The sequence below is a fragment of the Oratosquilla oratoria genome, chromosome 1 (genome assembly GCF_046742065.1).
Source record: "Oratosquilla oratoria isolate Oo_2021 chromosome 1, ASM4674206v1, whole genome shotgun sequence".
NCBI classification, from domain to species: Eukaryota; Metazoa; Arthropoda; class Malacostraca; order Stomatopoda; family Squillidae; genus Oratosquilla; species Oratosquilla oratoria.
This window is the reverse complement of record NC_134777.1, coordinates 54,133,116-54,148,115: the sequence shown is the minus strand read 5'-3', so window position 1 is coordinate 54,148,115 and position 15,000 is coordinate 54,133,116. Positions and strand designations below refer to the sequence as shown.

At 45.8% G+C, this 15,000-nt stretch overlaps 1 protein-coding gene across 3 annotated transcripts in view; it reads left to right on the top strand.

Annotated features, from left to right (window-relative positions):
• The first annotated feature begins 670 nt into the window (after nucleotides 1-670).
• Nucleotides 671-15,000, top strand: part of LOC143024533 (uncharacterized) — a 46,062-nt gene continuing 31,732 nt past the window's right edge. Inside the window, exon 1 of one of the 3 annotated variants that reach the window (XM_076183435.1) lies at nucleotides 671-1,334. Coding sequence is in view for 1 of the 3 variants with exons in the window: in XM_076183366.1 (XP_076039481.1) it covers nucleotides 4,842-4,894 (53 nt within the window). In the remaining 2 variants the exon portion in view is untranslated. Of the gene's footprint in view, nucleotides 1,335-3,013; nucleotides 3,156-4,780; nucleotides 4,895-15,000 lie in introns of those variants that run through there. The other 2 variants (XM_076183528.1, XM_076183366.1) reach the window with 2 other exon arrangements.

Here is a 15,000-nt window from a genome sequence, read left to right as displayed (position 1 = left end):
AAGGAGGAGGAGGAGGTGGAAGGAGATGAGGAGGTGGAGAAGGAGGAGGTGGGAGAGGAGGAGGTGGGAGAATAGGAGGAGGTAGGAGATGAGAAGGAGGTGGGGAAGGAGGAGGTGGGAGAGAGGGAGGTGGGAGAAGAGGAGGAGGTGAGAGAGGAGTAGTATGACGAAGAAGACGACGAGTAGAGTGAGGAGGAGGAGGAGGAGGAGGAGGAGTAGGACGAAGAGGACGATGACGAGAATGAGGAAAAGGAGGAGGAGGTGGGAGAGTAGGAGTAAAGAGGACGACGAGGTGAGTGAGAAGGAGGAGGAAGAGGTGGAGGTGGGAGAGTAGGAGGAGAAGGAGGACGAAGAGGAAGACGAGGTGAGTGAGGGGGAGGAGGAGGAGGAGGAGGGGAAGGAGGAGGAGGAAGAGGAGGAGGCGGAGGTGGGAGAGTAGGAGGAGAAGGAGGACGAAGAGGACGACGAGAAGAGTGAGTGAGGAGGAGGAGGAGGAGGGAGGGAGGGTTCGGGAGAGTAGGAAGAGAAGGAGGACGAAGAGGACGACGAGGAGAGTGAGTGAGGAGGAGGAGGAGGGAGGGAGGGTTCGGGAGAGGAGGAGGAGGAGGAGGAGGAGGAGGAGGAGGAGGGGAGGAGCTGAGTGCTGGCGTATGAGTGGGATCGAGTGAGCCAGGGCAGAACACCGGACGGACCAGAAGAGAGAAGACGTGTTGTTTTTCTCTCTCTCTCTCTCTTTCCACCACCAACGATCCCCCCACCCCCTGACCTACCAATCCCAGTACTTAAAGCGCTCTCACACACGCAAATTTGGCGTTTCGTGGTTGTCTGGAAGCAAAAGAAAGAAAATATTTATACGCTACTACCTAAAAACAAGGAAGAGAAAAATCAGAAAAAAAAAATTGTCTTGGGGTTGTGGGGCCCAGTTCATTTGATATTTCTATTCGCCGCTTTAGTGTTCTCGATACCTCGGCCGAAGGTCTATATATATATATATTTTTTTTTAACTACTAAGTCCAATTTGGTTCCTAAAACCAGGGGTTCAGAAAATATATATATATATACATATATAAGTATAGATATAACATATATACAAATAATTATATACGTACAAGAAGCCCAAGAAGAGAAAACTGAAAAGATAAGAAGAATAGTGCGCCCGAAGAAAAAAAATCGAAAAGAGTTCTTCGGCAAAATTTCTTGAAGAGGGAAAAGAAAAAAGGAAAAATTCTTCCCCCATCGTGTGCTTTGAGTGCGGTCAAGGTGGAAAACAGACAAGACATCAACAGTGACATCTCCTCCTCCGACGTCGGCACGAGTCCTCCTCCGGTAGGCAGGTGAGTCAAGTGGTCCTTCAAGTATTCCTCAGAACCCTCACCCTTGGAAACTGTTCCCTCGTCCTTCCATCTCTACCAAACTTCCTCAACCTTCACCACTCTCAACTCTTCCTCAACCTCAATCAGCTGATCCTCAACTTCCCTCTCATCCTTGAGTATTCAAATCGCCTCATTCGAGGGACGAGTTAGTGATCTTAAAATAGTTCTTACCCTCAAACTCCACCTCATACTTTAGCCCTCAACCCACCTCACTCACGAAGTGCCTCTTGGCTTTCTCAGCCTCTCCTCTGCCTCTTAGAGGCCTGTCCTCTTTGGCTAGTAGAACAGCAATCAAGTCGCTAAGCCTCATCATATCTCCTATTTCACCCGTTTCTCCTAAGTGACCTTTGCCTCTTTACCTCCTATGTCCTCTGTTCTACCACGTCTGTCCGGCCTCTCATCCTCCCTCTGTCTATCTACCTCCTCTTCCCTCTTTTTTCAAACTCTCCATCAAACTAAAACAACCGTACCATCCACCTACGCCTTCCTCCTATCTACCTTTTCCTACCCTTCATAGAGATCTCTTCTCACCGCCCTCCACCTCCAATTTTTCCCACCAGCTCCCTCCACACTCCTCCAGTCCCCGGTCACCCTCCACACCTCCTTGCCCCTCCATTGCTAGCGAACATTCTGAAAGCTTCTATGCCTCAGAACTCCACACCTCCATTACCTCTGCCTCTCCCACTGCCTCTCATTCAGTCCCCTACCTCCTAGTCCCCCTCCTGCTACCTCCATAAGCTTGCAAAAGCCTCACTCCCTCGAACCAGCTCCTCCACTTCTACTTGTATTCTCCTCCACTCCCTCCGTCCACTCCACCTCTCACTGCCCGTTCCGTCCTCCTTCACCTCCATGTCTTCTTTCACCTCCATTCCTCCCTTCGCCTCCAAATGTTGGAGGACCAGGTCTTCCTATTTGCCTACTATGTATCAGTCTTCGTATGTCTCTTGTTTTTAAGTGTTCCCTTCTCACTTACTCCCTTTACCAGTTCGTTATTGTTCTCCCTTTACCAACTCGTTATTCCCTACATTCTTCACCTACATACGTTCTTCATACATTTCTTCATCTTCGTACCATTCCTTGTCTTCCTACTTTCGTTTTTCTTTCTTCTTTTTCTTCAAGAAATTTCGACTTTGCTTTCATCACTGCTAACCCCGGGGTTCCTAGCCCCACTTGTCGCCTCCCTAATCCATTGTTCTTCGTTCACTGACCATAAACCCTCATTCAGGTCCTTATACTCACCCCCGTCCTAGACTTACCGGCCCTAGTTTTCCTCTGGTAAACGCCAAGTGCCCTATTGGGCCGTCCTAGGATCTCTCGGCGACCCGCCCCCTGTCCCATCGTTTCGATGCTTCTAGACAATCATTATCTCTCAGGTTACTTTCTTTCCTTCATCTACCTCTACTTCCCCTAGGGATACGTCCTTTACTCCTCTCACCTCCCATATCCTCCCTACCTATCTCCCTCCATCTTCCCTTCCACTCTTCCAACTCCATGTCCCCTCCACCTCCCACGTCCTCCCTACTCCTTATCACCTCTTCCACCCCTCTACGCCCCTCCGCCACCTCGTCCTCCCTACCGATCTTCACCACCTCCACCTCCTCCTCCACTCCATTCCCTCCACCAACTCGTCCTGCTCTCCTCACCAACCGTGCCTCCTCGGCCTCCCCGCCGCCACCACCACCACCACCACCACCACCACCTCGCCAACTCAACTGCTCTCTAGCATTTCCTCCATCTTCGCTCCACCACTTCGGGATTCCTCGCCTGTCGCCCTCCACCATAGTAAGTTCTCCTCCAACATTCTCTAGCTTCTCCCTCCCTTTGTTGGAGAGAAATGATCTCTCATCTTATCTCTATTGTCCTCTCTCCAACACTTACCTTTAACATTCTCTTCCATCATTTGTTCTTTTCACCTTAGTCATACAAGACCTATTCCCGCCTCTCTTCTCTCTTCTTCAACCATCTCCCTACCGGCATTATCTCGCCTGCTTTCAATCTCGTCACTCATTACGACGATTTTATTCAGTTTAAAGGACCCTTCCATGAACACAGGATACGGTTCTGATGCTAGCGTCCTTTGCTACATGGCAAAGGGTTGCCACAGAAACGAATAAAATCGCCTGGCGGCAGCCAGAAATAAAAGAGGAAAAGAGTGCCGCCCCTGTACAGAATGGGTTACGAGCTATGACCCTCCTCCTCGTAAGTACTCTTCAAGATTGCGATATCGTTACGTTCGCTAACTGGGTCACGCTCCCCTTCACGTTCTCTGGGGATCTTCCTCGTGATCTCCTGGCCCACCGGAAAACGGATCCCCCAGTCTCCTGTCTTCAGGGACCCCTTTCCCAAGGTCTCCGGGATCAATACAAAGGATATCCAAGAACTTGGCAAAGGTTCTCCTAAGGTTATTTCCAAGTGAAGGTTAAAGATTCTTCAAGTAAAGGTTCTTTACGTCCCATCAAAGGTTCTTGGTAGATATTCTTGAAGTGTGGGGTTCTCCTCCGTCCCCTACAAAGACTCTCCAGGACCCTCTACCAAGGGTCGCTTCGACTCGAAGTCGGGGTCTCTGGAGGTTCTGAAGAGCTCTTCGAGATCGGTGTTTTCTTCGTCATTTGGTACTCTCCCTGAGGTCCTCCTTGTGTCTTTGGCGTTCTTCGGGATCGGTGTTGTCTTCGCCAGCTGGCACCCTTCTCCGTTGCCAGCACACTGGCACTGTCGGTGTTATCGGTCGAGTGCCAAACGAAGCACTCCTCCCAGAGTGTTATCCATCACTTTCATCCGGTTCTGATTCTTAGGAGTAGTGTAAATCATCAACGGGTCGATACTCGTTGATGACCTAGACGGATATTTTGTGGACCGTTATTGATAACCTGAGCCCCCAGCGGGACATCATTGATGACCCGGTCGTCAGTGACCTTCTCTTGGGTTCTAGGTCAAACTGGGTTAAAAGGAACCAAGTTCTTTCCTACTTTTCAAGTATCCCCTCCTCTTCACCTCCCTTCACGATCTGACTGTGATCGATTATTCGAACACAACTTCGTGTTACCATTGTGATCGTTGTCCTCCGCGGTATCGTCATCGATCGCGGAGGAGTCTTGCACACGGCTTCAGGAAGCCTGAAGCCATGACCATGACTTCAGCAAGCCTGAAGCTATGGCCATGACTTCAGGAAGCCTGAAACCACTTCCATGACTTAAGGAAGCCTTCGACTGAATTTCAGTGAGGATAAGGGGCTCCTTCTTACAGGCGATGTCTGCCAACGGGCACATATTTGATCGAATCAGCTGACCATCTCGTGGCTCTTGACGAGAGAGGTAGGGAGGAAGGGAGGGAGGGAGGGAGGGAGGGAGGGAGGGAGGGAGGGAAGGGAGGGTCGGGAGGGAGGGAGGAGTGGGTGAGTGAGCGAGGGAGGGAGAGGGTGCTGGGGGCCTGTGTTGGTGTTGGGGACTGCGTTGGTGCTGTACATTCAACATGGGGCGAAGCGAAGTAGAGCACGCTGAGCAGGAGTCGTCTCGAAAGACCAGGTGACGTGGGCATGTGTGTATGTATGTATGTGTGTGAGTGTATATGTATGTGTGTGTGTGTGTGTATATACATTTATCCATTTATTTATCTACACATCATCTTTTGTTATCTGACAAACGCGGGGTAGACGGGAAACGGACTTTTGGAGACTTTGAGTTTGGGTCTTGTGTTTTCTTTGCAGGAAGTTGAAGTGCACTGTTTTGGAGGACTATCCACTTGGTGGACTAGTTGACAGTGCTAGTGCTTCTGTGCTAGTTGCTAGTGGCTAGTTATTAGTGATTAGCTTTTAGTGAAATTATTCGTGTCTTTTTTTTTCCCCGAGCAAAGAGGAAACGATAAAGTACTAGCAAAGGAGAACGAGATGCTAGTAGACATGTGAAAAAATAACTAGCTAGCACCTCGTTTTTGGACTTAAAGTAGCTGCAAAGGCAAACGGCTAAAGTGATGACGTTAGAAAAGGTCTTAGTGGTGTTTACGATGGTGGTGACAGTGATGATAAAGTTCTTTGTCATGCAGAGGCTAGTAGTGATGAGGAAGATGCTAGCAGAACCTGTGAAATTGCTAGTTACGGTAACCATGGAGACGCTAGTGGTGACGACAGAAAAGCGAACGATGGTAGTGGAGATTCGACCGACTAGCAAGCGATGCTAGTAGAGAAACCAATGATCCTAGCTCTAGACTACCAGTCGATCAACTAGCATCAGCACCTAGAAAACAAAGTGGCGACACGGCGATACTACTAGCACTAGCGATAGTGGACATAGTACCAAATGGTCTCCTAGTCGAGTTACTACCACTAGTTACGAGGAAACAAGCTAGCAACGTATGGATACAGCTAGCGACAGCGGTGGCAAGGATAATGTTGATCTTGATGGCGTCAGAGGCTGTTGCAATGTTGCACAGTTGATTTCGGTTGCCAACGTCCTTGGTGGCACTGGCACTCTTCAGGGCAAGTTGCAACTTGATCGCCCCCAGTGCCGGTCTACAGTCGAACTTGCCACGGGTTGATTCCTCCTTGGATACGCCCCCAGGATTCTCCCCCCCCCCCACCCTCTCCCTCCTGAAGCTGGATTTAGGGAGTAAGGACAACAAGCGTTGTCAGGACCCGCTGTGGGGGAAAGAAACATTGATACCAACGAATTGACAAATGTAAAGAAATTGTCGCTTTCTGTCGCAAGTTTTCTTAAAGAAAAAAAAGAAAAGAAAAAAGTGTTGTTGGAGGAATGGTTTCTGGTTTCCAAAGCCGTTGTCACCAAAGACACTGTTGTCAGTGTTGGAAGTGGTCACCACTGTGGCGGTGATGGGAGAGGCTGGCTGCTCCTGCTGCTGGTAATAGTGGTGGAAGCGGTTGTGGAGGTGGAAGTGGTTGTGGCGGTGGAAGCGGTTGTGGTTGAAGAGGAGTAGGCATATCTTTGTGGAGGTGGAATCAAACTCCACATTGCTGGAAGTGGAGTGGATATTTCGGATGTGTCCTCCATAATGCTAAGTCATTGGTGGTCCATATGGCACTCCGTGTGAAGGGAGGGTTTGGATGGCCCTCCATGTCTTCAGAGTAGGCACTGTCGTACGTAGGCACTCATCTTTGTGTCCTTACTTCAGTGCCACTGAAGTTGACACCGAAGCTTGTGTCTCTAAAGTAGGCACTGAGGTTTGTGTCCCGACCTGTGTGTCTCCCTGGAGGTACACACCCAGAGGCACCTACCGCTCTAGAAGACATGTTGCCTAAGACACCAAATCTCTCTAGGAGGAACGCCTGGGTCTATTAATGGCACTAGAAAGTGTCACAGTGCCAAGATTCTAGATTCTAGGAGAACTCGAGCCTGAGTTGAAGGTTTTAGTGCCATAGTTTATTTTCCCTGACGCCAGGCGATTTTATTCAGCCTGAGGGGAACCCAGATGTTAAGGAAACTCCTATTGATCACGAGGACCCACCATCACATGAATAGAATAAACTGGCGTTAACAATAAACAAAGATTTCTCAAATATGTCTACTGGTTGACCAGGCTGATATATTCTTATCACTTTACATATGGGTCATGCATCAACTGAATAAAAACACGTAGTATCAAATAAAACAAATAAATAAATACACCATACTAGTGTATGAAAGGGGGTATATCTTGTTGACGTAGGCTGACGATTAGCGCATATGCAACCCGCTGACTGACAAGTGCTGACGTATAGCATATGCAGACAAGTACTGATGACTGACTCGTTATGCTGACTACGATTCAGTTACCTGACATGCTGACATGGAGAAGGGGCTGGGAAGCCAAATGCTGACACAGCTGACTGTGGGTGCCTGAGTATAGCAGAATCTGACAGAGTCGTTGTTTAAGGTTAAATTCTTTTCCTTGGATCACATGCTGGACTTATGATCCGCAGATGTTACTCTTCTGGACGAGAGCTCAGAGTTCATATATAATCCAATAGACATTGTGACAAGCACACACACACACACACACACACACACACACACACACACACACACACACACACAGACTGACACACAAACGTGTTGAGGGGTAAGGTAAAAAAATTCAGTATTAGTAAGTCTTTCCACCTTGAGCGGGGCATGATCTCGGTACTTCAGAATGGCAGCCCGAGACATTGAGACATTATTCCCTACACCAGTTAGTCAGTACATCTCATGACGTTACTATACAAAGGAAATACACGTAAGTACACACACATACACACATGAATATTTACTTATATATATATATATATATATATATATATATGTATATATATACACATATATATATAATATATGTATATATATATATATATACAGTATATATATATATATATTATATATATATATATTTTTTATACATTGTATATATATATATATATATATATATATATATATATATATATATATATATATATATATATATATATATATATATATATAACAACCCCAACGAAGGGGTTAAAATTACTATTAACATTATCCACATTCTTGTTAACATTCCTAACCACCTACAGTCACTCAAGGAACAGCTGGTCTCTCAAGAGACGCGGTGTAGCTGGCTGCCGCACAAGTCCCGTTGCCAAGTCTCTTGCAGCTGCTTTTGTAGTGGCAAGATTTTAGTGTTTAATTATAGATCGATTCTATAGCCATCTTGGTCATGGACAAGCCCTGCATAACCACAGGCATAACTGTGTGTATGTGCGTGTGTGCGTGCGTGCGTGCGTGCTTGCGTGCGTGTGTCTGTGTGTGTTTGTGTGAGTGCGTGTGAGTGCGTGTGTGTATGTGTAAGTGTGTTTGTGTGTGTGTGTGTGTGTGTGTGTGTGCGCGTATGTGTGCGTGCATGTGTGTGTACAAGTGTTCATATACACCTGAATCGAAATATCTTCCTCGTTTGTGTATGATGTGTATACTCTTACACACCTACCCCTCCTCCTCCTCCTCCACTCCCTCCACAATACCTCCTCAATCCTCCAGAAAAATCATAATTTCACAAACTATTCTTGTGAACCTGCCACCCTTGTGAATTCTTTCACAACTTTTCACAAGCCTCTTTCTTCTCTTTCACACTCTCTCCCTCTCTCGTCCCCCCCCTCTCTCTCTCTTTCTCTCTCTTTTCCCGTTCTTCCTTCTTCTTTACGTTCTCAGATCTTCTTTGTTCTTCCACCTCCTCTCAGCATCTCCCTTCCCCTCCAACCTTTCCTCCTCCTCCTCCTCCTTTACTTTCAACCTTTCTTTGTCCTTCGTTTCTTATCCTCTCCTTCTCCTCCCATCTTTATTCACCTCTTCTTTCCTCCTCCTCCTCCTCCTCCTTACTCCTTCATCTCTGAATGCACCCCTGAAAGCCCCGAGTTACTTATGATGAGTGTCGAATGCAAGAACAACCGATTATTTGCCTAAAGTACAAAAGACATAAAGGCCTATTTCCCTTCACCCACCAAAATGCAGTGTAACCTTGGTAGACGTATTTCTAGCTGTGGGCAGGACTTTCTATTCAACATAAGAGACTGACGAGACATTGACCGACTGACGCGTCCTCCTCGCTGATTCATCGAATCGCCTGACGAACGGTGGACTATTTGTCCCCACGTTTCCTACATGAAGATTTCCTGATGATTAAACTCCTTTGGCGGCAGACTGAACATAACAGATGAAGGGCGTTAGTCTAACAAAGGGTTTAATCTCTATGTTATCTCTTTATCGCACAATGACAAATTCTCCTTGTTATCTTCTTAAATGAGGTTTATCTTAACCCACCCCAGTTAAACCACAATTTGAGTTTAACTATGCAAATGCTGTAAGTGCAGAACCCTTTTCCTACCGAGTGGCACTTTTTCCATTTTATTCCATTTGCCGTCAGGTGATTTTATTCATCTCCGTGACACCCACCCCCTTCCCTTGGTAGTCCAGAGAATAATGTATTTATTTTCTTTTTCATGTGTTCAAGAGTTGTCATACAATATTTTGTTGTTGGTTGTGGTTGTGGGGGTTTGTGTGATTGATTGATTTGCGGTTGATTTTGTCGCAACATCTAGGATGGTTGTGGTGGTGATGTTGTATCAATACAGCTATAGTTATGAATGTATCGAGTATTTTATATATGACTGTATTTGTCTGCCTTTGGCCTTGACAAGATTCAATGAGAGAAGGAATCAGTCACAAACTGAATGAAATCGTCTGGTCACCAGCTAGTTAGAATATACTTAACATTATTTTAACATCATAATATGATATAATAATAGAATGTACGTTGCCATGATACAGCGAAGGAGGGGGGGGAGGAGTGGGAGGAGGGAATTGCATGTCTCAACCTAGATGTTACTATTCTATCTAGTTTTTCTAGTGCTCTAGTTCCTAGTTCAGTTGTAATACCAAATCTAAAACTAGTTTTTTTTTATCTTATCTGTTATCTATTTTTTCTATACAAATTTCAGTTTTCTATTTGTTTGCGTTTTCGTCGTTTTTCTTGCAAATCTTATTCCACGTGTTTTTCAATTATCCATTGTTTCCATATTTTTACTTTTTGTTTCTCAAATTTCTTTCATTTTCCTCGTCTCTCTTTATATCTTGCTTTCTCTTTCTCTAATGCCATATTCTCTTTCTTTCTCAATTCCTTTTTATTTCTTTTGATAATCTCCGTCTACGTTTCATTTCTCATATTCTGTATTTCTTCCTGTATTTATTTTATTTTTTTATTTATATTTTTTCATTTATGATTTATATTATTTTTTCTCATTATTCAACCCATTCTCGTCCCATTTATCTTCTCCTTTTCTTCCCCATTTTTCTCTTTTCTTTCCCACTTCCATTTCTTCATTCCCTTCCTTTCTTTTATCTTTCACCTTTCTCTTCTTTTCCTTCTTTCCTGTCTTCAGCATTTCCTTCTCATTACCATTTACTCTTTTAAATTTCTTTCTCTCCCCTCGCCATTCCTCTTTCTATCTCGCCCTTCCCCCAACTCTTCCCCATTATTCCTTTTACTTTTATGTTCTACTTCCTAACCACCCTCCATCCCTCTCTCTCTCTCTCTCTCTCTTCTACTCTCCCTCTTTCTTCCCTCCTGTCTCCTTTTCCCTTTCTCCCAATTTCCATCTCTCTCTCTCTCCTCTCTTTTCTCTCTCTCTCTGTGCGGGATTGTCTACAAGGATAGAAGCGTTGGTGAACCTCCATCCCACTCTCTCTCTCTCTCTCTCATTCTCTCTCTCCCTCGTGTACAGACAGAGAGAATCCTCTGAAGAGATCGCTAGACGCGTCCCATTCCATATGGAGGCTCGCTGCATCCCTTCCCTCCTCCTATCCCTCTTACTCCCATTTCTCTTCCTATTCTTCTTGTATTTTTCCCGATTTATTTTTCTTGTCTTGTGACACATACTCATCGACGTCTAGTGTCGGCAGGCGATTTCATTCACTTTAGGCGTATCTCTCCAACACTGTTCCGTTTTTTCCCTCAATATAGCAGACTTCTCCCTCACTCAGAGCACATGTCAACCTCAATCATAGAACATCTTGCAGTACCTCACTGTCTACCTCTCGCTCTACCAAACGTCAGACGATTTTATTCACTTCAGAGGTGCTCAGGCACAGTCCCCAAGCTCTCTTGTTGAAGTCGTACTCTTTCTTTCGTTGCGTACCTGGGTCGTGACCTGACCTATGATGACCCCTGACCTTTGACCTAACTTCTCACAACGCGACAATACATGTGTATATATATATATATATATATATATATATATATATATATATATATATATATGATAATCATCATCATCATGAAAATAATAACAATGATAATAATAGTAATAGTAATTATAATAATGGCAGTTATGCAGACTACCAAGCAGAGGTACAATAGACCAACTAATGTTATTGTTTTCGGGGGAGCTTAGGTCACTGTCTTCGTTAGGTTAGCAAACCCTTTCAACGTAATTGTTTACCAAGGCTTTATTCGATTTTTTTTTTCTATTTTTCGTTTCCTTTGTGTATTTCATATTTGCTGCCGTCATACGATTCTATTCAACTAAGGACTTGGCGGACTGGGGATACCCGTTCGTCTCACCCACCCCTCAGGTTAATAAAATCGCCTGACGGCACACATAATAGAATAAGTCAATACGGAGCTCAAGCAGCGGACCTTGATAGATACCCTTCCCCCCCCCCCCATCCCCTCCGTCCAGTCTAACTTGGTCGTCTGTTTTCTATTTCGTTCTATTTTCATTCATTCTTTCTTTTTTATGCGTTTTTTTTCTTTTCTTTTTATTCTGTCCTTTCTCTGTGTCCATTTCTTCAACCCCTTTTTCTTTTCTTTTTTCTTTTTTTTTTTCATTTTCTGATTCCTCGTTGTCTATCTTACTGCTCCCTCTTTTGCTCTTTCTTCAATTTCTTTTTATTTCCTATCTTTATTTGTCCTCCAACTGGTCCTTATTCTCCTCCTATTCTTCCTTGTCCTCCCTCTCCTCATCTTCTGTATTTTACTCTTTGTCCTTCTTTCTCTTTCTCCTCCTCCTCTTCCTCCTCCTCCTGCTCTTCTTCCTCCTTTTCCATCCATTGTTATTTTGCCGTCGATTCTTTTCTTCTTCTACTTCGTACGTCCCTCCTCCTCCTCCGCCTCCTCCTCCTTTTCTTACTACAATTTCATTGTCATTCTCCCACCCTTCCCTTCCTCTTCCTTTCTCATCCTCCTCCTCCTCCTCCTCTTCCTCCTTTTCGAGCAAACACGAGTGTTGGTTCCAGCAAGTTCCCTTACACCACCACTGCCGCTACCACCACCACTACAACCACCACCACAACCTTGAACTACAACCACCAGTAATGTAAACATCTGTGTCATCATCAGGTGACTATACCACCACCACCACCACCACCACCACCACCACCACCACCACCACCACCACCACCACCATACCAACCTTCTCACATCTCTCCTCCTCTTTGTCCTTTCCTCCTCCTCAACCACCATGACTTCGAAAGCAATGAGACATTATTGGTATAAAAATAGTGTAAGAGAGGAGGAGAGAGGAGGAGGAGGAGGAGGAGGAGGAGGAGGAGGAGGAGAAGAAGGAGGGGGACGGGGAGGCGGAGGAGGGGTCTACTCTGCAATCAATACCCGTAACATCACAGGAACGGGAGTAGGCCAAGCTATGCTGGTCGCTTGCAGGCTGGCTGGTGCAGGCTGCAAGCGTCCCTCCATCACCCGCCCGTCCTGCTTGTCCTGCACACACGCATTGCAAGTCTGCAGAAGAGGAGGCGAAATGAAGGGGGAGGGAAGTGGAGGAAAAGGAGAAGAGAAGGCAGATGGAAGGGGGGGTGAAGGGAAGGGGGAAGTGGAAGAGGAGGAGAGGAGAAGGCATATGGAAGGAAAGGAGGAGGGGAGGGAAGTTCGGAAGAGAAGGAGAAGAGAAAGGATGGGGAGAGGGGGGAGAGAAAGAGGAAGAAAAAGGAGAATATGGGAAGGGAACTGAAGTGAAAGGAAGGGGAGGGAGAGGAAAGAAGAGAGGGAAAGAGAAGGAAAAGGAGGAAAAGGGAGACGGTGGAGATGTGGTGATAGTGAATGGTGGTAGGGTGTTAGCGGTAGCCGGATGTGGTGATAATAGTCTCAAACGGTGTTCTTGGTGGTGGAAATGAGGGTAACAAACTATTGTCAGAGGGAAGGGTAATGTTGGCACTATCAGAGACGGCCCGCTTGTCGTGTTGCCAGCGGCACCGACAACGCTCGCTGATTGTGGTGGCAATTATGTTGGAAGTGGTGCTGGTGTTGGGTGTCATTGGCCTACTTACGAACAGTGATGTTGGCAGATCACGTGACGTGGTGTTGGCAGAGGTTAAGGTGGCAGTGTTGGTGTTGGGAGAAGTGTTGGCAGGCAGTATTTGGAGCTGGTATTGTGTGTAGTGATGACAATGCAGATGTTGGCAGAGTGTAGCGTGGGATTTGGTGATATTTTTTATGATGATTACGATGATGATTGTGGTAATGATGATGACAAAACAACAGACGTTGATCCTCTCTAACAGCCACTAATCTCCGGCTATCCAAACACACAGGGCAAAGGTGGTAGCAGCCGACACACGTACCGAATCACCAGAGGCGATATGAGAAGCACCACTAGTTGTGGTGACGTCACTAACGAGCACAAGTTGTGACACGCCAATCTACTCTAATTGCCCTATTAAAGTTGTTAAACGATCACACTTTCACAAATATGCACACGCGCACGCACACACACATTCACACACACATACACACACATTCACACACACATACACACACACACACACACACACACACACACACACACACACACACATTGACTGTCACGGGACCAGTGATTTCATACTCGTTAGTGCGCCACGTAACGCCGATAGGAATTGCGTCACGCGCGGCCTTTAGCCATGTGACGTCATGTGACGTCAGGATGCACACTTAATTGCCTGTTGTGTTCTGAGTGGCGAACCAGTGTGACGATGCCTTAGTTTTAGTGGCATCAGACGTATGTGACTTCACATGGTATGACGTCACACGTCACGTGGTGTGACTCCACACGTCACGTGTAGTGTTCAGATTTTTTTTTACATCAGTGTCATTCTTGTTGAGTACAGAATACATCCTATTCCTCACCTACTGTTACATAATATATCATAATAAATCTGCAACAATAAGTCGGCATTTAAAGACAAAACCGGTACACTTACGTACCACACATCACCTTACCTTTCCTCCCTGTTGCCGTCAGATGATTTTATTCATCTCCTACATACCCATATGAAAGGCTACCTGGAAACCTACGTTGCAACCTTTGCCCTGCGTGGTCAGAGAGCCTGAGCGAGTGGCGATCACCAGTGAGTGAACGATAATATGTGGAATTCGTGACCGAAAACCAAAGAAAAACGGACGAAATAATGTGACATACGAAGCGGATGCCGATAAGGATCGGCACTGGCATTCCGGCATTGGCACCGCATGCCACTGAGTGCCAGAACAGGCATTCCATCGCCAAGAGAGACATTCCACACCGAACATGTTAGTATTAACTACAAACTAGCCCGGAAATCATTAATGAACTAACCACTTTCGGTCTAGTTTAAGTCCATGATAAAATAGAAAGAAATTCGAGTTCTATCCTCGTCTGTGTCAAACGGAGACGACTGGAATCCCCTGACGTCGACGTCAGGTATTTTTCCATTCAGCGTAACTGTCGCCAGGCGATTTTATTCATGCCTCTGCATAATAATGCAATACAACGCAGTACCAAATATTGTAGCACAGCACATTGCAATGAAATACAATGAAATGCAGTACAATACAGCACAAGAGAGAACAGTAGATTAGCATAACACATAGGGCAAAAAAAATACGGCACAAACGAATACAGCGAAATACAACTCAGCACAGCCTCGTGCATTTCACTACACTTCAGCAAATCTAATCCAGAGTATCTCATTTGACCGATTATGAAAACAACCTTGATCAGAGTGGCTGAGTGGCGGCGGTAGAGGTGGCTGTGGCTGTTGGGGGCTGCACCCTCCTCGCGCCGCCGCCAAAGTTCCGTTTTTCTCTATTGCCGTCAGATGATTTTATTCAGTTGAGGGACGTCGAAGTGGCACTTCTCTTCGTCCGTCAGATGACCGTGTTC